This window comes from Ursus arctos, unplaced genomic scaffold, assembly GCF_023065955.2.
Source record: "Ursus arctos isolate Adak ecotype North America unplaced genomic scaffold, UrsArc2.0 scaffold_8, whole genome shotgun sequence".
NCBI classification, from domain to species: domain Eukaryota; kingdom Metazoa; phylum Chordata; class Mammalia; order Carnivora; family Ursidae; genus Ursus; species Ursus arctos.
Genome location: NW_026623100.1, coordinates 55,002,781 through 55,026,528, shown reverse-complemented (window position 1 = coordinate 55,026,528; position 23,748 = coordinate 55,002,781). Strand labels below are relative to the sequence as shown.

General features: G+C 35.5%; 1 protein-coding gene across 3 annotated transcripts in view; it reads right to left on the bottom strand.

The window, feature by feature from the left end:
* MAP4K3 (mitogen-activated protein kinase kinase kinase kinase 3) overlaps positions 1–23,748 on the bottom strand; it is a 181,929-nt gene that overhangs the window by 20,893 nt on the left and 137,288 nt on the right. For all 3 annotated transcript variants that reach the window (XM_057309419.1, XM_026479448.4, XM_026479456.4), the window contains 10 exons: positions 21,504–21,562; positions 15,459–15,497; positions 15,167–15,220; positions 13,050–13,092; positions 12,598–12,757; positions 11,643–11,755; positions 8,013–8,054; positions 5,950–6,034; positions 4,540–4,619; positions 55–115 (listed from right to left, as the gene is read on the bottom strand). In XM_057309419.1, coding sequence (XP_057165402.1) covers positions 55–115; positions 4,540–4,619; positions 5,950–6,034; positions 8,013–8,054; positions 11,643–11,755; positions 12,598–12,757; positions 13,050–13,092; positions 15,167–15,220; positions 15,459–15,497; positions 21,504–21,562 — 736 coding nt within the window. The remainder of the gene's footprint in view (positions 1–54; positions 116–4,539; positions 4,620–5,949; positions 6,035–8,012; positions 8,055–11,642; positions 11,756–12,597; positions 12,758–13,049; positions 13,093–15,166; positions 15,221–15,458; positions 15,498–21,503; positions 21,563–23,748) is intronic.

The following is a 23,748-nucleotide window of genomic DNA, read 5'->3' as shown; positions in this document are numbered from 1 at the left end:
GCTAATAACATAAATAGGAACACTTGTAAGATATGTAAAAACTATAAGACTTACCAGATATTGATAGTAAGCAATTGTTCATTACATATAACCATGTACACCTTCGGGGGAATAGCTGGTTAAAAAAAAAAAAGTGCAGAGTTTATAAAAGATAACAGACAAAAGAGTAATGTAAATATGTACATAATTAACCATGTAAGCTGTCTTATCAACAGGCCAGTTCTTAAAAAAGAAACTTATTTTTAATAGGAATTCATTTTAGAAGACATTTAAAACAAGACAACATACATACACATACATTTATATGGGAGAAAAGTAAGTAAATTAGCAATGTAATTTCATTACCTAAGTCTCAACAAGATACGATTAGTGTGAGTCTCCCTTATGGTTAAGAACTATAAAATCCCAAACTACAAGGGGAGAAAGGACATTTTCAAACAATGTCTACTCCTTTATTTTGGTTGTGGGGTTAAATAATTAACTTTCCTGTGTACTTCTCCAAACACGTTTGTATCTAGGCATTCGGACATGCATGGCTTCTGGAGCAGCAGAGATAGAAAAAAGGATCACGGTGCAGTGGAACACAGGGTATAGAAACACTGGGTATGGAGGAAAAAAAGGTTGAGGGAATATGATGAAAATGCACAAATAATTAAGAATATAGATACGGAATTCATTTCTGAAATACAGTCCAAAAGAACTGAGAGGCACCTCTGGAAGTTTGAAAGTGATTATTATTTAGGGCAAAGAAAAGGGGATTCCACGGAATGCAGTCCATGTACTTTGAAGGAAAAACATAACTGCTCTCATTAATACATTTTATTATGAAGCCCAGTGGTATGTATTGCCATGAGCACCGGGTGTTATACGCAAACAATGAATCATGGAACACTATATCAAAAGCTAATGATGTACTGTATGGGGACTAACATATCATAAAAAAAAAAAAGCCCAGTGGTTCTCAAAGTGGTCCGTCCATCCACATCAGCATTACTAGCATCATGGAGGCATTTGTTAGAAATGCAAATTCTTGGACCTCACCTCAGACTTACTGAAGTAGAAGCTCTGAAGGTGAGCCCAGCAATTTAGGTTTTAACCAGCCCTCCAGGTGATTCTGACGCATACTGAGGTCTAAGAGCCACTGTTGACTATGATTAAGCATTCTGATTTCACAAGCCTGAGTGCCGGGCTAGCTCTGGAAGCTCCTACTCCAAACAGGCTGGGATATGGGCAGGGAATGAAGGGATGAATGAAACATAGCAAGGCCTCAAAGGGCTTTACTTTATTAAAGCACAAAGTCACAATGAGGGCCCTGAATAATTAAAGGAGAAAAGGTAATAATAAAAGGGAAAGAAACAAAGTAAAACCTATTTTATATAAAACCTGATTGTTTCATTTATTTGCAAAATATACTCACATAAAGTATCTAATTTCTCCAAACAAAACATGTCAATATAATTTCAAAAAGAATTATTACGGAAATATAGTTGACATACAATGTTATATAAATCTCAGGTGCACAGCAGACTGACTGGACAATTCTATAGCTTATCCAGTGCTCACCACGGTTAAGTGTAGTCACCATCTGTCGCCATACAATGTTATTACAATATTACTATGTTCTCTAAAATGTGCCTATAGCTGTGTCTCAGACTGAAAGGACATAAACATTTCCTACTTTATGCTCGTCATAAAAAATTCACAATGGAATTGGGAATTCGTTGGCTCCCTTGAGAAAATAAGGCAGAAAGAGGGGCAATAACTTATTATAAGCCAGACAGCAGTATGTTATCAAAGCAGAAGAAAACTGATTTTTATTTAATACTGTCTTGAACTGGGTTGATCTTCATAAAAAAACTTAGAAAGTATTTCTCTGGTATTAAGTCTATAGCTTATTGTGAGGAAGCATATACACAAAGTATCAGGGTAAGACACAAACGCCTCCATGATAAATTACCAACACAGAGACAATGAAAAAGTATTGATGCAAAGTTTTAAGTGGATTTCACATTGGATTTTTGTTTTCAACCACATTTAATAAAACCTTAAGGCTTTTCTGGATTTCTAATGTCTATTTCCCTAAGCAAAGTAGGCTCTAGGTGAAATAATCCGTTAAATGAAAGTACACAGTAAAGAAGAGTGGGTTCTACAAGGCTGCGTGGACTCAGACACCTGCTTTCTCAGTGACTGTGACTTTGGATAACGTGATTTCTGCGAGTCAGTGTTCTTACTTGTAACACAGAGCGCCTATACCTAACAGAGTTGCTGTGGCAATTAAACCAGAAAAGGGCGTGGAAGACTGGCGCACGCGGAGCACTCAGTGAATGTTAGCTATAAATAATAAAAGCAGATAAAAAATTTAAAACCAGGATGCTGTTCGGTGTCATTTCCTCTCCTTCCAGCATCTTCTCCTATCTAGCAGACTCATGCCTCCTGGTCTCTTTCCCCCAGAGGACAGAGAAAATCCACCTAATAATTTAATAGCAAGATGAAAAAAAACCTCAGGATCTCACATATTCTCATTCCCTACTCTCAAAGGCTTCCTCTGCGAAGGAAAAGGTTTCACTTCATAGGGCATGTATAGCTCAGAATATATTATTCAAACAGTGTAGTTTCCAGCGCTGAAGCATCTCAGGAGATTACTTCCTGCAGACTGGGACCGGGTGGGGTTGGTGGGCACCTTCACTTAATTGTCCCTTGAATTAGGTAGATAAATGCTTACCCCACCTATGCATGAAGTTGGTCTTGTTCCTTACAATTAATATTGCTACCTGTAAGGTGATTTTTAGATATATTATATCCAAGAAAAATATTACTACCTTTGAGTTATTTACTAATTATTATAAGTAACAAGACCCTTTTCATTTTTCTCTAGTTCCTAGTATTTTTCAGCCACCTCACTGTATGTCACTTCCAGATTGAAAGATTTAGAGTATATCATGCAGTTGAGGATTTTGTTAGAAAATCTAATTTAAAAATGCTGCTTCAAGTAGAAAAGACGGAAATGTCTGGTTATGAAGAAAATACCATTACTTACAGATTTTTTTTCTCTCCATTGTATTTGTAATCAATTTATATTGATAATAGACAATCAGTTATACATCCCACAGGCACCCAAAACTCAATGTGACCAAACTGCATGCAGTATCGCGCCCTTCTAATCTACTTCCCTTCCTGTATCCCATACCCTGACAGGTGGTACTGTCGTTCACTCTAGCTGGAGACCTGGGGTCAACCTAGACTTTTCCTGAGCCTTCACGTTGAAGAGGTCATTTAATATGGCCAATTCTAGCTCTTTAATCTTTCTCTAGGTCTGGTGTTTGTCTACAGGGGCCATACAAGTGGGAGAGGCAGTGTCGTGAATTAGTTAAGGACACAGACTCTGGAGCCAGCTGGCCCGGGTTCACATCCCATCCAGTTCAGCTACTTAATAGTTGTGGGGTCTCTGAAAAGTTACTGATCCTTTCTGTGCCTCAGATTTCTCATCGGAATGCTATCCATGATGGTATCTATCTTTGAGAGTTGCTGTGAGATTAAATATGCAAATTATGTAAAGCGTTTAAAAACAGCATCTAGCAATGGTGCCTGGGTGGCCCAGTCAGCTGAGCATCTGATTCTTGGTTCCAGCTTAGGCCATGATCTCATGGGTCATGGAATTGAGCCCTGCTAATCAGGGAGTCTGCTTGAGATTTTTTTCCCTCTGCCCCTCCACCCACTTTCTTTCTTTCTCTCTCTGGAATAAATAAATAAATCTTAAAAAAAAAAAATGTTGAAAACAGTATCTGGCACATAGTAAGTCTTATATAGGTATTACTTCCTAACACCATCATTATCGTTTTGCAGGTTGGTTAGCATTGCTGGCCTTTGGGTACTAAATGCCAAAAGCTTCCCCCAATCACTGGGACAAAAGAAATGTCCCCAAGCAATTTCAAACCCCACTTTTTCCTTTCTGTCCTCCCCACTTCTGCCCTGACTCAACACTTCTTCACCCTTTGACCAAAATCTCTCCTGCCATCTCTCACCACACTGCAAACAGACCGTTCTAAAACACGGACCTGGTCATCAGCATGGTACATGAAGCTCGGGGGTTTGGCAGCTGCCTTCCCCATCCACCTCCATTTACTGTTACTACTCTGCCTCATTTTATACTCTAGTCAGACTGTCTGTTCATGGTTCCCTGTCCTTGTCGTTTTGATTCACAACTCATATTTATCCTCCATCCACCACTGCCACGAATGGTTTCTTCTCACCTGCCCACGGGAGGTGCTAGTGACTTGCAACTCTGTGGCCTCTACCTTGTGCTCACTCCTAGCATGACACCTGAATGCTGCAGTGACTGCTGTGTCTCGTTCTCTATTACATCATGAGGTCCTGCAGGGCAGGACTAGTCCTGTGAATGTGTCCTCAGTACCTGACAAATACAACATGCTCTCTGAAGCTCTGATGGATCAAAGAGGCAGAAAATCCTAGAACTGAACCTTATTTCTTGTCTAGTATCTATATATAACTTTAAAAAAGGGAAAATACAAAATAACACACCTGTTCCATTGATGTTTCATGAAGTTCATTAAGATTCAAAGTATAAATCCCTTCCTCGGCACCAAATATCAAGTACTGATCTGAAATGACAAAAATAATTCACCGTTCTGATATGTAAAATACTGTCCAAAAGGATTTATATACAAATTAAGTAAATATGTATCAACATGAAGAAAGAATTACTGTGATTGATAAGCAGTAAATATATATTTTAATACAAGTAAGTGGCTAAATACTCTACCTTAATGAACTGAGCTATATGTAAATACCAGCCTCAAAGCAGAGAGGAAAACTTTTATGTCAAAGAGGTTTTGAAGTCTGGAATGCTAGGGCTCCTTACTCGTCAGAGGCTGCTGAGGCCTGGCAGGGAATCTATAGCTTCTTTTCTAAAATTCCTTTAAGACAGGATCATGTACAATCAGTGTACAGAATATGAGTAAAGAAGAACTGATACAGATTAAAAATATTTTTTGCAGATGGGCTACCATTTTTAGCAGTAACATCAAAACACCAGGATCTTAAAAAAGAACAAATAACAAACAACAACAACAACAACAAACCAGGACCTGGCTACTGCCTATTCAAAAAGTACCCTAAAACTTGGATGCACACCTACTAGGGTACTCAATATCTGCTGGAAGATGGCAGTTTAGCCATGGTCCTGTCTGATCTGCTTTTGATAATAGAAAACAACAGGTCAAGAATTTCTCCAGACTAAACTGAAGCATGCTGAGAACAACTTAAAATGCGAGGAGCACTCCTCTACTGCCCAGTATTTAGGATTAGTGCCGGCAGATTAAAGGCATAAGCTTTGTGGTCAGACAATACAACCGAACTGGGTTCAAAGTGCAGCTCCAACCCTGACTGGTAATGAAACAATGAACCTCTCTGAATGTCATTCTCCCTACTTGTGAAATACAGTTCCTACACCTTGGATTTTTAAAAGATTTAGTAAGAAGACGTGTGGGCATGTATTCATGTAGATCTTATATAGTGAGAGCATGCTGGTAATCTTTAAGTCAGTGACTGATGACAACGATCCTTATTACAATCCCCTTTAAGGTGGAGAGGTCCTCCAACGTGTTCACTACACCCTGGACCCTTAGCTGTTAAACTCCTTTAACAGCTGTACCTAAAACACAAAGATACGTGCAGCTACAGAAAAAACTTCTCTGGAAGAAATTAGGGTGGCACAAAGTATATGGGGACCACAGAGTGAAATTTCAGTGTCACAGGTCACCTCAAACACTGCTGATAACATAGAGAAACATATTTACCCTAAATAATTTTTAAAAATTATAAGAAAAATTTTTCAGAAAGGTATTCAGAACATGAAGAAAACTGAATGCTTTCATGGTCTCAGTTTAAAAAACAATTAGAACGATAACAGATATAAACATATAGTACTACCTCTTGTATCTGGGTTTATCCATGATGTTGCACAGTGAATTTTCAAGGGACATCCATTAAAAACCTTTGAAAAACATGCACCCATCTGGAAAAACAAAGAATAACCAAGTAATACAATATTCCCTGATAAGAAGGAAATCATAACCTCTACAAAGGCAAAAAGTTTCTTATTTCATTTCATGACTTAAAATGTTATTCATCATTAAATTTAATATTACAACATGAAAGAGGTATAGTTGATTTCAAATTCATATCATTTACTTCAAAACATGGGTCTGTACCCGCTTTCTAAAAAAAATAAGAAGAAGCTTTATTTATGTTAATATTTATGAAGCCCATTTACAAGTCTTTCATATAATAAACACCTTATAAGGAAATACAGAATCATTCATTTGAATTTTTTTTTGATCTTCAAAGAGTAAAATGCTAATTTTGGAACTGTTGTTCAGGTTAGAATAAATAAAGAAAGCTTATTCATTTAATCACTTTTTCTACCAACAACTTGGGGGAAAAAGAATACAAAAATATCTGGTGAGAAGAAGTGCATTATGCATCATTTTATAGCTGGAATATTTTCTTCACAAACATGGAGATGATACCCAGAGACAGAACACATTACTACAGTTAATTATAAGGGATTAAAAATATTAACATAAAAAAAGAAAATTATAAACCTTAAGATTTCCTTTTTCCTCATAGAAACCTACCAACCAATACTATTAAGATTTTGGTACCAAAAAACAACAACAACCTCGCAATACCAGCAGGTGTAGGAGACCAATAAAAAATGTTTTTAAGGTGTAGGGCAGAAATTGTATCATTTAACTAATTCCAATAATTATTTTTTAAGATAGCTGCCAAAATTTGTATGTGGAGGTGCTGCCTAACCCCTAAAAATCCAAATTGACAAAATGAGGTGCCAAATAAGCAAACCAACCCCAACCATAAGCTAGTCCGGAAGCTGATCATACCTGGCTTTCCGGTTATGAGCTCTTCCCTGTCAACCGCGCACCTGACCTGAGAGCTTTGCGCTGTAGACAAACAGGAAATTGTGTCCTCTTGTTTAAGTGTCTCTGCTAGACTTGGGAGCCTTTTACTCTCCAAACTTTTATTTTTTTATTTTTATTTTTTTTAAAGATTTTATTTATTTATTTATTTGACAGAGATAGAGACAGCCAGCGAGAGAGGGAACACAAGCAGGGGGAGTGGGAGAGGAAGAAGCAGGCTCATAGCAGAAGAGCCTGATGTGGGGCTCGATCCCATAACGCCAGGATCACGCCCTGAGCTGAAGGCAGACGCTTAACCGCTGTACCACCCAGGCGCCCCCAAACTTTTATTTTGTAAGATAAGGGATAAATATTCAGATCTTTAATACTAATTACAAAGTGGAGTAAGAAACTAAAAAGACTACAAAAGAAGAGTCGAGAGGGTACAGACTAGAAATGCAGTGGACACCTTCTAAATTAGCGTCACACTACATTTTAGGTTACAGGTTTGCAGCGGCAAAAATGCAGTTCTATCTATACTGATGCACAATTACACTGAGCTAATATAATTTTAATTCTAAGGCAGCACGGTCTAATAAAACAAAACAAAACAAACCAGGACAGAGTAGAACACAGGAGTGTACCTAGGAACTGGGTGGAGTTCTGTGATCTTGCAAAGATTCTGGGGTCTCAGTTTTACTCACAGTCAAAATAAGAGTTTGGGCCAGATGGTCCTTTAATGTTCCTTCTAGTTTTAAACTTCTGTTTTTGATAATTGAGAACACTAGGAAAAAATGTGTCAATCTACATTTTGTACTTCCTATTGTACCCATGTGCCTTAGAAGATATCAACACATTTTGGGATAAAGGAGCTTTAAAATGTATAATTTACCATAATTTTGTCTTGTAAAGCTACTTTTCAGATGTAACATTTAAATTAGCAATCTTCTAGATTTTTTTTTTATTAATAAAGGAGATTCTTTCAAACAGATAAAAATCTAACCAAAGATACACAGTCAAGCAATTATCTGTCATTGTATTTAGCTTGAAAACAACCTAGTTGATATTTATACTTACATGCACTTTAGGTGTTGGGGGTAGACCATTACTAATAGGCTTCTAGAAAAAGAATACATGCATGAATATACTTCTTTTGTTGCTGTTTGGTGTAACAATACTGTAGTTCAAACACACGTATCAAAATAAAATACATGAATACTTTCTTTTTGTAAAACGAAACAATACAGATAAGGCTGAAAAGTTCCCTATAGCCCTTGTATAGTCCACTTATTCCTGGTACTTGTCCCCCCCGCGCCCCCAAAAAACCTGGTTTAGAGTGTACCCTTCCAAGCCTTTTTTCTAGACAACGATATGCACTCATGTATTTGTGTATATTTCCATACCTCCTTTGTATGAATCCCCACAGAAAACACTGTGTGTGTGTGTGTGTGTGTGTGTGTGTGTGTGTGTGTTTTAGAACATGAATAGTTACGCACTGTTTTATCAACCTCTTCTTCGCCTTAATGCTGGATTTTGGACAGATCTTCCTATCAGTACACACAGATCTGGTCCATTTGTTTTAACTGTAGCACGGTATCAACATAATACTTTACTTAGCTATTACCTAATTATTACGGATATTTAAGTTATTTTCCATTTTTTACTATAACAACAATGCAGAAATGATCACCCTTGCATATACCTTACTATGGAATGTGTGAATAAATTTTTTAGGGTATGCTGTGAAGAGAGAAACTATTGGAACAAAGGGCTGTACCCTTTTACATTTTGGCAGATATTGACCGCCAAACTGTCTGAGTGCTTGCTCATTTCATATCATACCCACCAGCAATGTAGGAGCTCCCTGGTTCCTTATGGTCTTACAGACACTTAATGTTACCAAACTGATCAGTAAAAAATGTTTTCTCCTTACTTTGCATGGCTCTGATTGTTAGGAAGATTGAGAATATTTAAAAAACAGTTTATTCTCTTCTGTGAATTGTCTTTTCCCATTTTTTTAAACTGAGTTATTTTTTTCTTATCTATTTGTTGGAGTTCTTTATATAATCTAGATTTGAATACTTTTAAAAAAACATTTTATTTATTTATTTGTCAGAGAGAGAGAGAGAGAGAGTGAGTGAGCACAAGCGGGGTTATGGTAGGCAGAGGGAGAAGCAGGCTCCCCGCTGAGCAAGGAGCCTGATGTGGGACTTGATTCCAGGGCACCTGAGCTGAAGACAGACACTTAACCAACCAAGCCAACCAGGTGCCCTAGATTTGAATACTTTATCTATTAAATATATTACAAATGTCTTAACCTAATCTGTAAATTATCTTAACCTTGCTTACAATGTCAATTGAAGTTTTACATTCTGATGGATTCAAATATATCAATCACTGGTCAAAGTATACTGATAATTATAAGGAGAGTAAAAATAGCATAATCGTTCACCTACAACATGCTCAAGAATACCAGATATTTTTCCAAGGGGCTGCATGCCTGGAGTATACGACGTGTCCCCTGGAGAAGGAATCTCTTTGGAGAGAGATGATACTTTATTTATTTTTTTAAATGTAGTCTTTCCTAATTCAAGATAAACTCAGCCACTTTTTTTTTTTTTAAGATTTTATTCATTTATTTGTCAGAGAGAAAAAAAGAGAGAGAGGGCACAAGCAGGGGGAGTGACGGGAGAGGGAGAAGCAGGCTCCTGCTGAGCAAGGAGCCCGAAGTAGGATTCGATCCCAGGACCCTGGGATCATGACCTGAGCCAAAGGCAGATACTTAACCGACTGAGCCACCCAGTCGTCCTGAGATGATACTTCAAACATAAATTTTATGAAAGTCTAGATTTCTTTGGAGGTTAATCTAAATATTTTAAGGAATGACATCCTAATTTTTTTTCAATCTAAGTCAAAATTATCTAAATGATGTGACAAAAATTAACTAAAAAGCTACTTTCATATACATGATACAGATGAAATATTCTATGTAGTACTACTTCTGTAACTACTGATACTTTTGAAATTGAGACTATTTGAAATTTTACTTCATAGATATGTGTATGAGGATGTACAGCCTATTATGGCCACTAATTTCTGATAATGTTTTTCCATTTTGCAAATAATTTATGTACTTAGTTCTATATTGATGTCCTTAAATTATGTTAGATCATCTACTTCAGCAAAACATTTTTAATTAGGGAGCTCTGAATGCCAGATTTACATTAAGTATCGACAGAACTGGCTATAAATAATTTCAAGCTGCAGAAACTGTAATCATGTTTCAATATATCATGGATACTGTTTATCCTATAATACAGTCATGGACATATTTCAGAATTACTGAGACTGTTAGTTTCACTACTACCGTATAGCAGTTCCTTACCCTAATCACATGAGCTAACACAGTGATAAAAATGCATACATAAAAAATGTATACATCTCTCAAAGGTTCTTATGCTGCACTATAGAGTCATAAGGCTGTATATTTCTGTACCACTACATTAAGAGGGCTGCTAAAATTTAAACTGATGAAAACAAAAGGGCCCTGCTCGGTTGGGCAGACTTCATAAAAACTTATTCCTGAAGGGCATTTTATGCTTTTGTTAACAATGTCCTACCTAAATTTCACAAATTACAGTGGATAATCCCAGTTAAGTGCTTTAACTGAAAATAAAAAATGGTATATCATATTATGTCATGAAATCTTAAAAAAGTTGATTAGATATAGTACAAAAGCCTCTAGCAATGTGCTTACTACATAAAATCATAGCTATATGCACATAAACATTTTAAATGTATTATAAATATCTACAAAAACAAACTTTAGTATACACAAAAACTTTAAAAAAATACCATCTCATCTCATGCTGAATTGGGGATTTTAAGGATGTTTTGTTGTTTTAAGTTCTATGATGACAGACAAATGTCTTCTGATGATGAAGAGCAAATTCTTCACAAATGTTAAAATACTTTAATCCCCGATAAATAATATTTATTTATCTGTAACAGGAATAGCTGTTAAGGTTAATTTCATCTTTCCTGAAATGATATTTTATACCTACTGGAAAATTTTCCTCCTTGTTAGGTATTTTCTTTGAGTAAGAGTAGTAATACCATGAATTATGTAGCCTACAGTTAAAAACTTGTCCTAAGTTCTAGCTTTCCTTATGTGTCCATGTTCTTCTTCCCGTAACTTTTTTTTTTTTAAGATTTATTTATTTATTTGACAGAGAGACAGCCAGCGAGAGAGGGAACACAAGCAGGGGGAGTGGGAAAGGAAGAAGCAGGCTCCCAGCGGAGGAGCCTGATGTGGGGCTCGATCCCAGAACGCCGGGATCACGCCCTGAGCCGAAGGCAGACGCTTAACGACCGCGCTACCCAGGCGCCCCTCCCATAACTTTTTGAGATTGAAAAAAGAACTAACTTTTTAAGAATCAATCTTATCTCCATGAGAATAATAATAGTTACCTGTATGCAGAAGGCCACATTTTATAATACATCATTATAACCAACTGGCCATCATTCAAAGTTTGCCACAGCAACGTTACTTTTTTTTTAAGATTTAAGCAATCTATTATTATAATTAATATATTAAATACCATATTGTAAAATATGTAATTGCTAGTTTCATTAATTATAATAACAAAACTAACTTAACTATGAGAAAGAAAAATACAAGGAGAGCTTATAAATATAAATACCTACTGGTACATCTTTCTTTTCTTTCCTTGAAGGGTTTGTGCCTCTGTGTTCATTCTGTTGTTGATATAATGAACCATCTCGTTCACCATTTAACTGGAAGGAGCTCACTCCATTTCCTTCAGTGAGATGTTTAAATATATTTAAAAAGGATTAATTTTCATGAAAACTTTCATTCAGAAAATTACCAAGTAGGAAAGAAAAATCCGATCTCTCAGATGGTTTTCTGCCTTCATTTGGGATCACCCCATCAGAAATATTTAGTAATGAAGAACGAGTCTGATGCACATGTTCTGCTACTTACATCTCTTTTTTCATATAGACAAATTTACAATCAGGTTATGTCTAAGCACATGTATTTGTGTAAAAGACAAACACTGAATATATAACTACTTTCAGGAAAGGGGCAATTTACACTACGTTATCCAGGAAACTTTAATTATTCTTTTTTAAATTGCGTCTTATGCATAATATGCAAGAATATAGTATTAAAACAACATCTAGGATTAATTTGGAGGCAAACACCTAGCAATACTGACAATCTTTTTCTAAAAATGATAAAATAAAATGAAGAAGTTAGAGTACCCTCCTCTTTTTCTAAAACACAAGTAGCCTACAACCAAAAACACACCGTCCTGTTTGGTCAGAGTTCAGTCTCTTCAGTTGCCATGCTAAGATAAATGATGAACTGAACATTCCCAATTCTCCAAAGGGAAGAGGCTAGATATGAGATGAGAAACAAGGACATCTGAATCCCAGAACGGGTCACAGGTAATCCTGTCATATAAACACTACAAACCATGTGACAAAAAGCAGAAAACATCTCTATAGTTGTTGTCTTCCTCTTCCCCTCTCTCAAAGAAATTTCAAATACTCTCTTAAAATAAAGATACCCTCCATTTTTTTCACACAGTACTAAACCCTGGTAACATGCTTATCTCACCCTCCCTTCCCCCATTACCTAAAGCAATTGGCTTTTGTGGAGGTAATCTGGGAGGTGGTGGTCTAGGCGGAACTTGGGATGGTTTTGCTGGGCTCTCCGACGTGGGACATCTCTTGATGGTTCCTTGATTATCATCCTCAGTAGAATGAGTTTCCTGTGGTATGAATATGGACTTAGGCTGAAATAATACAGAAAAGGAGACCAATGATTAAACATGAAATTATTCATGTTTCATTCAAAAGGAAAAATATGAAACATTTTTCCTGAAGTAAAAAGTGGGATAATTAAAAAAAGACAAACAAATATAACCACAATCATCTATATCATGGTTGGTAACTTGTTCATGATTTTTTTTTGTGGATCCCAAATGAAAATAAGCTACAAAGAAACTATTAATACAGTACTACAGTGGCAGAACAATCACACATACACACACACGTTAACTCAAATTGAAAAACAAACCTGCTTACCTTTGGTGGCAAAGGAGGTGGAACTTTCGCTTTCATGGTTGAACTATAAAAACATGACAGTTCAGAATCAGAATTGAATTATTACTAAAATATAATTAATTTTTCATAGATACGGAAGAAAATTTGCATAAACAAGTTCCTTTTTCTGAGATTATGAGCGTTTTCCAAAATATTCTGTGAAATGCTCAAGTTATACTGAATGAAGTTTTATTCAGAAGTAATTAAGGAGATATGTTTTCTTGGTTTCAAATTAAAACAGGAAAAGATAACTACAATTCCAGTTTATATCAATTGGAAGGTAATTATAATAAAAACATAAGCAGCAATTAGTTTAGGGAAAAATAGCAAAATGATATAGTATAAAAATATATTACAATGTAAGCTTTTTACTACTTTTAGGTATGAAATATCTCTGATAAAGCTCATCAAAAGCTACGTACATTTGCTGCAAAATTTTAGGTAGAATTTATTTGATTGAAGCTAAAATTCATTACAACTCAGGATTGGCATTTTAGATGTACAAAAAAATTAAAAGATGATCGAGCATTAACTCTCAGATGAGGAGAGGGAGGCCCCAAGAGGTTAAGTGGCCTGAGTCAAGGTCACAGAGTAGTGAGGTACAAAGGAAGACCTATGCCTCCATGCCTCCAGCTGCTAGTCAGGTGTCACTCTACCATGAAACTGCACCTTTCTTAAAAGGGGGAAAAACAAAAATCTAAAAAAACTACGTATCAATGCTTACATAAGTGAAAATATTCCCTCTTTAAAAATACACTTATATCCAATGTATGTGTTTATTTAAAACATATCAGATGAAATTTATTCAACAAAGTACAAGCCTCTGTAGTTGTAGTAATAATTATAGCATCTACCAATTACTAATTTACAACATTAAATTACAAGATATATTTCCTGTGTTTGTCATCAATTAGTTTCTTTCAAAGTTCTTTGTCATCAGTCAGTGCTATGAACTGAGTTTTGTCCACCAAAATTCCTATCTTGAAGCCCAAACCCCCCACGTGATTATTATCTGGACACAGGGCTTCTAGAAGGTAATTACGGTTAAAGGAGGTTCTAAGGGTGGTCCTGACCCAACAGGACCTTATAAGAAGATGAAGAGATTACTCTTTCTTTCTCTCCATGTACACATCAAGAAAAGATGATGCGAGGACACAGCAAGGAGGCAGCTGTCTACAACCCAGGAATAGGGCCCCCTACCAGGAACTGAATGGGCAGTTACTTTATCTTAGACACCCAAGACTCCAGAGCTGTGACAAATCTCTGTTATTCAAGTCACTCAGTCCATGGTATTTTCTTATGGCAGACGGAGCTAAGACAGACTTGCTTGGTACCAAGAAGTGGGGTACTGCTATAACAAATACCCAAATATGTGGAAACAGCTTTGGAACTGAGTAACGGGTAGAGGCTGGAAGAGTTCTAAGGTACATGCTAGAAATATGGACTTTAAGAGTGATTCTGATGAACGACCAGAAAGAGGAGAGATGGAGGAAAGTTTCCATCTTCTTAGAGAATATATAAATAATCACCAACAGAATGTTGGTAGAATGTGGACATTAAAAGCCATTCTGCTGGGGTCTTAGATGGAAATGATGAATATATTATCGGAAACGGGAGGAAAGGTAATCCCTCTGAGAGGAGACAACTTGGCTGAATTGTGCTCATATTCTAGTGTTTAGTGGAAGGTCAACCGAGGTCATAAGAGTGAGGTCCTCATGAGACAGGAAAAGGGGGAGAGATTTCTGTCTCTGCATGCCTGGACTGAGGAAAGCCCATGTTGAGAACATGGTGAAAAGGCAGCCACGTGCAGGCCTGAAAGAGACCTCTCACCAGGAACTAAACTGGCCAGCAGCTCGAGCCCGAACCTCCCAGCCTCCAGAACTATGAGATCAATTGTTTAAACCACCAGGCTATGGTTATTTTGTTAATGTTGCTTGAGCTAACACAACTAGAATAGAGAAAGAGATAGAAACTGTGGTATAACCCATAATACTATGTTACTAATGACATTAAGATTACTGCCAATATTAAGCTGTCAGATTTATGAAATTAAACCAAATGACACGTTTTCGTTTATCAAAAACAGAAACAGAACTTACTGTTTAGATTCATCATCATCCCCTTCATCATCTTCTAAATGCGCCACATGCCCTCTAAGGACAAAGGATAATTCCACTGTTACTAAACGGACTTTACCAAATGGCTTAAGAAGAAATTTTAGAAAATGCAGGAAGGGCTACTGCAAGACAGAATTTTATTTCTGCAGCTTTATAGTATTCAGAATTAAACAACAACAAGACAACCTTCGGCTACGTGACAGAGAAGGGGGCAAAGAGACTTTACTCATCTATGACATAAAGTTTTTTAAGCTTAATTAAAAATCAAAATTACCGCTGATGTAATTCTTCTTCAACAGACTTCAGAAGACTCCTTAAAAGAAAACAAAAGCAAGAACAAAAAATGTGAATAAATAAGCAAAGGTATAGCAAGTACATATTTTCATCACTTTTACCTTACCCACAAACTTTTAAATTACTTTTTACTGTTCATTAACATCCGCTACAATGATCTCTATACCATAGGACGTCAAGTTATATTTAATAATATATCTATATTTTCTGTTGCTAATGTCTTTATACATGTATTTGAAATGAACAAAATAAATCCTAATGTTTACTGAAAAATACCAATTCAAACAGAGAACAACCCACCATGAAATGTCACAATAGGACTGACAAAACCATAATTGCAGGGTCATAGTCAGGGGTTTCCAGGACTCAAATTTTACCTGGAACATTTTACCTGACACCTGAAATTATATTTTCTTTTTCTTAAAATAAGGAAGGTGACACACTTTAAAAAAAACATGCTCTCAGGCAATCCTACAAAATGAAACTCAACAGGTTGGATCTCTGCAAAAGCATGCATGCATGTGATGTGAATACATGAATGTAGTAGCACTTGGCTTTCACGGAAGACACTCACTTACCTGAAGCATCTGTTCTCCAGTGGTGTACTGGCAAACACATTTACACTTTTGGGAGACTAAGCCTGTATCAGACCAGGTGTGAGGATTTTATCATTAGGAGCAATTTATGAAACTTTGATATTCAGGAATGTAAGAGAGCACTCGTGGCATTCCTGAAGTTCCCTTACTTCTTGTCACTGCAAGTTCATGCAGCGTATTTCCTATGTTACACTCTTCAAGCATAAAAACTCCATAGCTTTCTTAAAGCCAATGGGATAGGAGGATACATGGTTACCAGATTACGGAGGTGAAAGTGAGTCAACAGAAAACTTACTCTCCTTGAAAGTTGTAAGGCAGTACCTTCTAATCATTCTCCCCCTCTGATATGTATTGGAAAAAACTGCCCTTAGAATTATCAAAACATAAAACCAGAGAAACTGAAAGGAATGGTTAGCTGGTATAAACAATTAATAGAACAGATTTTGGTCTTCAAATATCTTAATTAGGCCAGCTTACTAACAATCTAAATATTAAAAAACGACAAAGCTCTAAATCAAGTGTAAATGACATGGGAAAGCCATAAACTAATTGCAAATCCTGTTCTGCAGATCAAAAAAATTGCGGTATTTCAGTCAAATCTATCATCTAACTCACAAAGCTCTTCAGGGGCCAGCTCTAGGAAGGCAGGAGCCTCTGACTAGAAGCAGGATGGCAAACCGATGCCAGGTTATGAAGCAAAGTGAGCCTGAATCTGAGTCCTGCCTCTGTCCCTGTAAGCTGCGTGGCCTTCAATAAGTTATCTGCAATGCTTCAGTTTCCGTATCTATAAAACAGGAATTATAACAATTATAACCTACATCGAAGTGTTTATCTGATACACTGAATATGGGTAAAATGCTTAGAATAGTAATTCAGAATACACTAAGTACTCAATTAGTATTTTCTTTATTATGACTGACTGAGCAACATTTCTTTAGCAATTCTGTAAGTGTGGTCTAGGGATCTCCAAGGTCCCTTGGTCTCCTGTAGGGGGTCTGCAAGAACAAAACTATTTTCATACTGCATATAATAAAAAAAGCATTTACCCTTTGCACTCTTGTTCTTTCATTGAGAATGAAACTCTGGAGTTTTCCAGAGATTACAAAATGCATGTTAACAGAACAGATTAATAGCAGATACGAGAATCCAGCTGTCTTCTACTAAGCCAGATATTAAAGAGATTTGCAAAAAATGTAAAACAATGACACTTTTTTTTTTTTTAAAGACTTTATTTATTTAGTTGACAGAGATAGAGACAGCCAGCGAGAGAGGGAACACAAGCAGGGGGAGTGGGAGAGGAAGAAGCAGACTCATAGCAGAGGAGCCTGATGTGGGGCTCGATCCCGTAACGCCGGGATCACTCCCTGAGCCGAAGGCAGATGCTTAACCGCTGTGCCACCCAGGCGCCCCAACAATGACACTTTTCTTACTATTACTTTGTTTCAGAAAAATCTAGCTGTTTTTCATAAAAAATGTTATTAGTGGGCCTCAACAAAAAGTCAGTTGAATTACACTGACATATATAAAATCTATTATCACAATTATTTGCTGCTCCTAAGTCTCATGAGAGGAATCAAGTGGTGTTACAAGGAAGGTATCATAAAGCGGTGGCATTTAAATTGATCCTTAATGATGACAAATTTTTTTTAATACACACACACAAAATGTTATTTATGATAACATGTAACGAGTATATTACTATTTTAAATAAGTAAATATTTTGAAAAGTTCTCAGTGTAAATTTCTGATACTATAAATATTGACAGTTTTAACCCATAGAAACAAAAGCTCACTGGAGTTCTCAATAATTTTTAAGATTGTAAAGGATCGTGAGACCAAAAATTGAAGAAGCACTGCTTTAAACTATTCTACTAAGTTAAACATAGTAACTCTGAAGTATACAGTGGGCTTTTATATCCTTTTAGAAGATATGAAAAACACTTTCTTACACACATGACAACAGTTTTGGGGGCACCTTTTTCCAGCAGAGAATATTCAAATTTGAAAATAATTAAAAAGGAAATTCAAAATGTAGTTTATTTTCAATTACCATATTTAATTGGACTTACATGGCATTCCACTTTTTAAAAAAGAATCTTCCTGAGAGTGTTAGGTTCTCCAAGAATAAGAGAGAAAAGCTTAATAAGATCATAGAAAAGCAGCTAGCCTATGCCTAGGGACTCACGTAAATTTATTGTTTATTTACTTGTAAATCTCCTACTATGTGTTACAGATACTTTGTTAATACAGTTATACGATTCATGAAGTTTTAATGAAAAGTAGGATATATGATTTGTTTTCAGGCTTTACAAAAGAAAAAATGAAACACGGCTAAATCTGCTAGGAGGTTCATTTACAGTAAATACTGTATCTTGAGAGCCCTAGAGAAATATGTGACACTGATTTAATCACTAAGATTGGGTGCTCTACAATAAACAGTGTCAATATTCACTAGCCCATGTGGATTCTTCTGTTATGGAAATTTTAGAAAGTAATGAACAAAATAAAACAGAACGATGCCCACAGATACTGAGAGTTACTAAGTCAATCGAAAATAATTAGGAAATCTGGATGAAAAGTTAGAAATGGAACAATATGCAAACATAGATTTAACTGGTGAAGTGAAGAAACTTATACAGGGAAGTAAAAACCACAGCCAAAATATTCAGCATATTCAAATTAGCTAAGAAATTCACGCTGCTGGTTACTAAAATCTGAAATTGCCTAAATGGCTCAAAAAAAATCTTTATTGTCCCAATTATATTTGAAGACAAAACAAAAAAACTTCCTATTTCTTTAAAACCAAAGAGCAATTTTATTCACTTGTATTCACTTGCTCTTAAAATCAACAATTACTTACTGAGTAAATACTACAGATAAGGGCAATTAATAAGTATTTATTAAACCCCAACTGTCCTAAATGCTTTGCAATGATTACTACATTTCACCCTTAGCACCCTACCAGGCAAGAACTATTATAATCCCCATTTTACTAGAGAAAACTGAGGTTAATTTCTCAAAGTCACATAGCTTACAGGAAGAGAGCGTTCTGACTCCAGATCTGACGTTTACTACTACTACACACAATTGTGCCAGGAACTGTGTAATTCAGTTTACTCTTTTCACCATTATTTAAGTCTTTAGAAGAGAATCTATCGTTAGAATTTCTGCTCTACATTAAAAACAAAATCAGAAATAATTTAGTTTTCTTTTAAAAATAGTATTTTGTTGGTTTTAAATGATCAGAAAAGTTGATCCTAATAATAACAGCATTCAAAAGAAAAGAAAACCCAGTAAGTCAAAATACATATCATTCTTTTAAAAACAAAACAAAACAGGGGCGCCTGGGTGGCACAGCGGTTAAGCATCTGCCTTCGGCTCAGGGCGTGATCCCGGCGTTACGGGATCGAGCCCCACGTCAGGCTCCTCTACTATGAGCCTGCTTCTTCCTCTCCCACTCCCCCTGCTTGTGTTCCCTCTCTCGCTGGCTGTCTCTATCTCTGTCAAATAAATAAAAATAAAATCTTTAAAAAAAAAAAATAAAAACAAAACAACCAAACTATCTTAGTTCCTGTTTGGTCTGGAATAGGTAGAAACCCATAAATGGAAATCTGTCTGCCTGATCACCTATGGAGAAAGCAGGAAATCCTGTGAGTTTTAAAACACTGCCTAGTCACAAGAATAAAGCAGACGTATCAGTACAGTAAGAGAAGTGCTACATCCATGCTCATGTCACATGTATGTATATACCTGTACACGAAACACAGCCAAAGGTCAAATTTTTGGCCAACCTACCTTGCCAGTGATTCGTTATATAGAATACAGTTCCTTAAGCAGGGATCCAATTAATCAAAAAATGAAGGTTGGGCAAATTATTAACATTTTACCTAGCCAAAGTAACTATATATTATGAAAATGTCTAACAATTAGAAATGGGAACTAAGGAATCTGGAAAAGCATTTAGTGATGGGTCATATTTTTTTTTGCATTCCTGCAAGTATATAATTTAAAAATAATTTCAAAATGAACCAAAAAAGGACAAATGAAATATTTCTCCAAATTATCCACTGTCTCTTAAAATTTGCTAACAAGGTCCTTAAAACCAGTGACTTTAAATTTAGACAAAACAACATAAAAAGCACTTCAGAATTTTTATTTGCTAACCACTATGAGACAAACTTTCTTTGCTGTCTATCAACGAATCAGGACAGATTACAAATAGCACATAGTTACTCTTTAGATAAAATTTCATTTGTCTACGAGGGAAATTTTAAGCTTATTTTCCATTTTAGGAAACCTAAATCAGGTTAATTTAAAAAAAAAACAAACACCTCATCATATTTAACTGAAGTTTTAGCTTAAATCAAAACTAATGCATTTCTCTAGGCTGTCATTCAAAGTCTTTCCTCAGTGTTGAGAAAAGAGGGTGTATTGAAACACTGAGTCTATAAAAAAGGAGAGAGACATGATTTTGCATTACCTTTAAATGCGAGCTACTCGTCTTTAGTCACCATTTCTCAACTGCTTAAAGTATGGATGTAAGTATATTTCTCAACTCTCTAATGGAAGTGAAATCATATGTTGAAATTTTAAGTTGTTCTGATTATTAAAATAGTATCTACCTTGCTGGGAGATTTTGGCAATTTAAACAGTATTTCCTTACAAATTAGATTTTATAATGACAATCTATTCACGAACTCGGGAAATAAGAACCTACTGGGAACAGCAGAGTCCTGTCCCCTTCCCTTGCTGACTCAGGACTGCAAGCACCTTAAATTGTTACACCTTGTAAGCTGCCTTTTCACCACAGTGCTGCACCATCCAGACAGGTGCCTGGCATAGAGGAGGCCTTTAATAATTGTTGGATTTACTTCTTGCATGAATTGATAATTCTTAAGACACCAGACACATTTTAACTACTACCTACTTTTTGAAAAGCTCTTAATGGCTAAAAAGTCAGGATAAAGGTTTCTAAACAGTATGAATATTCCCAGCTATTTTTAGAGCCAACACACATGGGACATGACCAAAGCAAGTTTTATAAGGAATAAACAGGTCAACTTTAAAAATAAAAGAAAAAAAATCCTGAAACATATATTGTCTTCAGTTGGAATGTACTTCATTTTTTTCTAACAAGTAAGGTCTACAGAGTAGCATGATATAAAAAACTTAAGGTGATCGTCCCCATTATGACAGCTACTGACTAAATAATTAGCAAAGTAGCAATGAAGAAAAGTTAAAAGCATATTATAAAACATATCTACCAGACTAACACATTTAATTCTGGAAATATTAAAATATATTTATATATTAAATATTATATATAATAAAATATACAATAAATATAAATACATAATATAATAAATACATTAAAGTATAAAGTAACTCAATTGTGAATTTAAATTTAATTTAAAAAGAACTTTACTTACTTGTTTGCACCCAAAAAGTAACTACTTTGGTGTCCTTGTCCATATTCTAGCTGTAGATCCTAATAGTATAAAATAACATATTCAGCAAAAGAGTAGTATATTACAAATCATGATACACAAATAGATATATTTTAAAAGAGAAACCCCAGACTGCAAATAAATCTGTATTGCTATATGTTCTTTAACAAAAAAAAGGCATAGTAGGACTTCCAACAATGAAAGATGTCAGAAGTTTGTAATTGTGATTTAAGTATTTATTTAAGTTCAGTATTTTTCTGGGAACTTGTCTGAATAATAAACACAAGTTTCATTTATGGTTATTGCTTTTGTAATTAAAATTTGTAAAAATCAGTTTTTAGAAAGAAAAATGCTCAAATAAGATATTTGACATCAAGCTATAATGAAGCAAAAATGAGTACAGAAGAAAACAAGCAACAAAAATCTTGACCTTGTATATAAGATTTGTGATAATTATGTATATATACACATTGACATATTTCTACTATTGCTTCACGCAGATGATAATTTTTTAAAGATATAGAGTAGGGTGCTCTTTTTAAGTAAATTACATAGATGAATATGCACAAGGTTGTAAATTATCCTTAAAGGATTTTTAATAATTTTTTAAAGAGTTAAGCAGAAGAACTTCAAATGAGTATTACCAAAGTCGTTCCTTAACTAAACATTTCCACTGAATGCTACAGGCTGTAGAGAGTTAAGAAGTGAAATTTAAAGGGACTAACAATATGTATCAATTCAAATGCCATTTCGAGAAAAAAAAAAGTTTTCTAACAACCATGGAAAGTACAAAGTAAAGCTTCACTTCCTCCCTTTTTTTAAGTCACTGTATTTCAAGCACGGTTTTAACAATAAAGGGGGAATATTTAACATCTTATGTGAATTTTATTTTCATCAGAATATAGTGTACTTAAAGTGTTTTCTAATTACAGAAGATATTGCCAAATGCACAATCAGGATTTAGCGCAAAAGATACTTCCTTTGAGTAGCCTTCCAAGACTGTGCACGAAAAGGTGCAACCTTTTCCATGTCTCCACAGCATTTAATACAAGTTCTCCTCTAGCACTTAGACTGTCTTTTAATTAATTTATTTACCAGTCTATAAAAATAGGAGCCAGGCTGTGAGCTCCTCAAACAAAGGGAAGCTATTAAATCCACCTTTCTTTCCTACAGCCCAGGGTCTAGAATAGTACCTGGTATACACTAACTAGGCCCTTAAATAAATGCTTATTTATTTTCTGTTTATTTTCCTGCAAATGGACAACTAACACTTCAGCCTTGTTAAGATACACAAATTCTAGATCACAAAAAAATTAAGCCTAGGAATATGAGGGTTCTAGGCAATACATTGCATTTAAGTGAAACGCACTTTAACGTTTAAGTACTCAAGCACCTGTCAAAAAGTTAACTGATGAAAAACAGAATCAAAATCCTGGTTCAGACAAGACTCAGATTTTGTCTTCTTCAGTATTTCCGTGCTTTCATGCATAATAAATGGTCTTACCAGTGACAGAAAAGTAATATATCATAAACAAATAAGATCAGTCAACTCTCACACTGGTATCACATGAAATTCTAATGAAAAAGGATACCTGTTCTAATTCATAATAATATATCTTAATGGGATGATAGCACTGTTATCATAAGACTGCCAAACAACTATGCTGCATAATTTAAGTGGTCATGACTTTGTACAGGAACCTTTAAACTTCGGCATTCAGTAAAGAGAAGGACTAATCTCAGTTAACGCACTTCTAAATTCAAGTCTGTTTTCTTCAGCTATAGGAAACTGCACCACCTCTACCATATCAGCAATCTCTTTAGCCAAAAGACTCTCTTAAGCCCTTAATCGAATAATGGCTTCTAGAAGTGTGCATTTGTGCAGAGTGGCCATGGTTTCTGTTACATAAACACAGATGTGGCTGTTGTAGGAACAGTCAGCTTATGATACATGACAACTACCAGGTTGATGACAATGATTTTTAAAAAAGTTAATTGAGATTAGCAGACTACTTAGGAAGGTAAGAGAAGAGTCTAAAATAACTAGTGTAGTATTTTAATAGAAAATTGAACATAGGTTCATATGCAGAATAACATTCACGCCAGGGAGAAGTTGCAGATACATTCAAGTCAGATGATTAAATGCGTCATGTGTCAAGCCCTACCAGGAAAGCTAAAATTAAAAGGGGCTCATTCTTTATTAATTCCTTCTCCATAAATCAAGTTA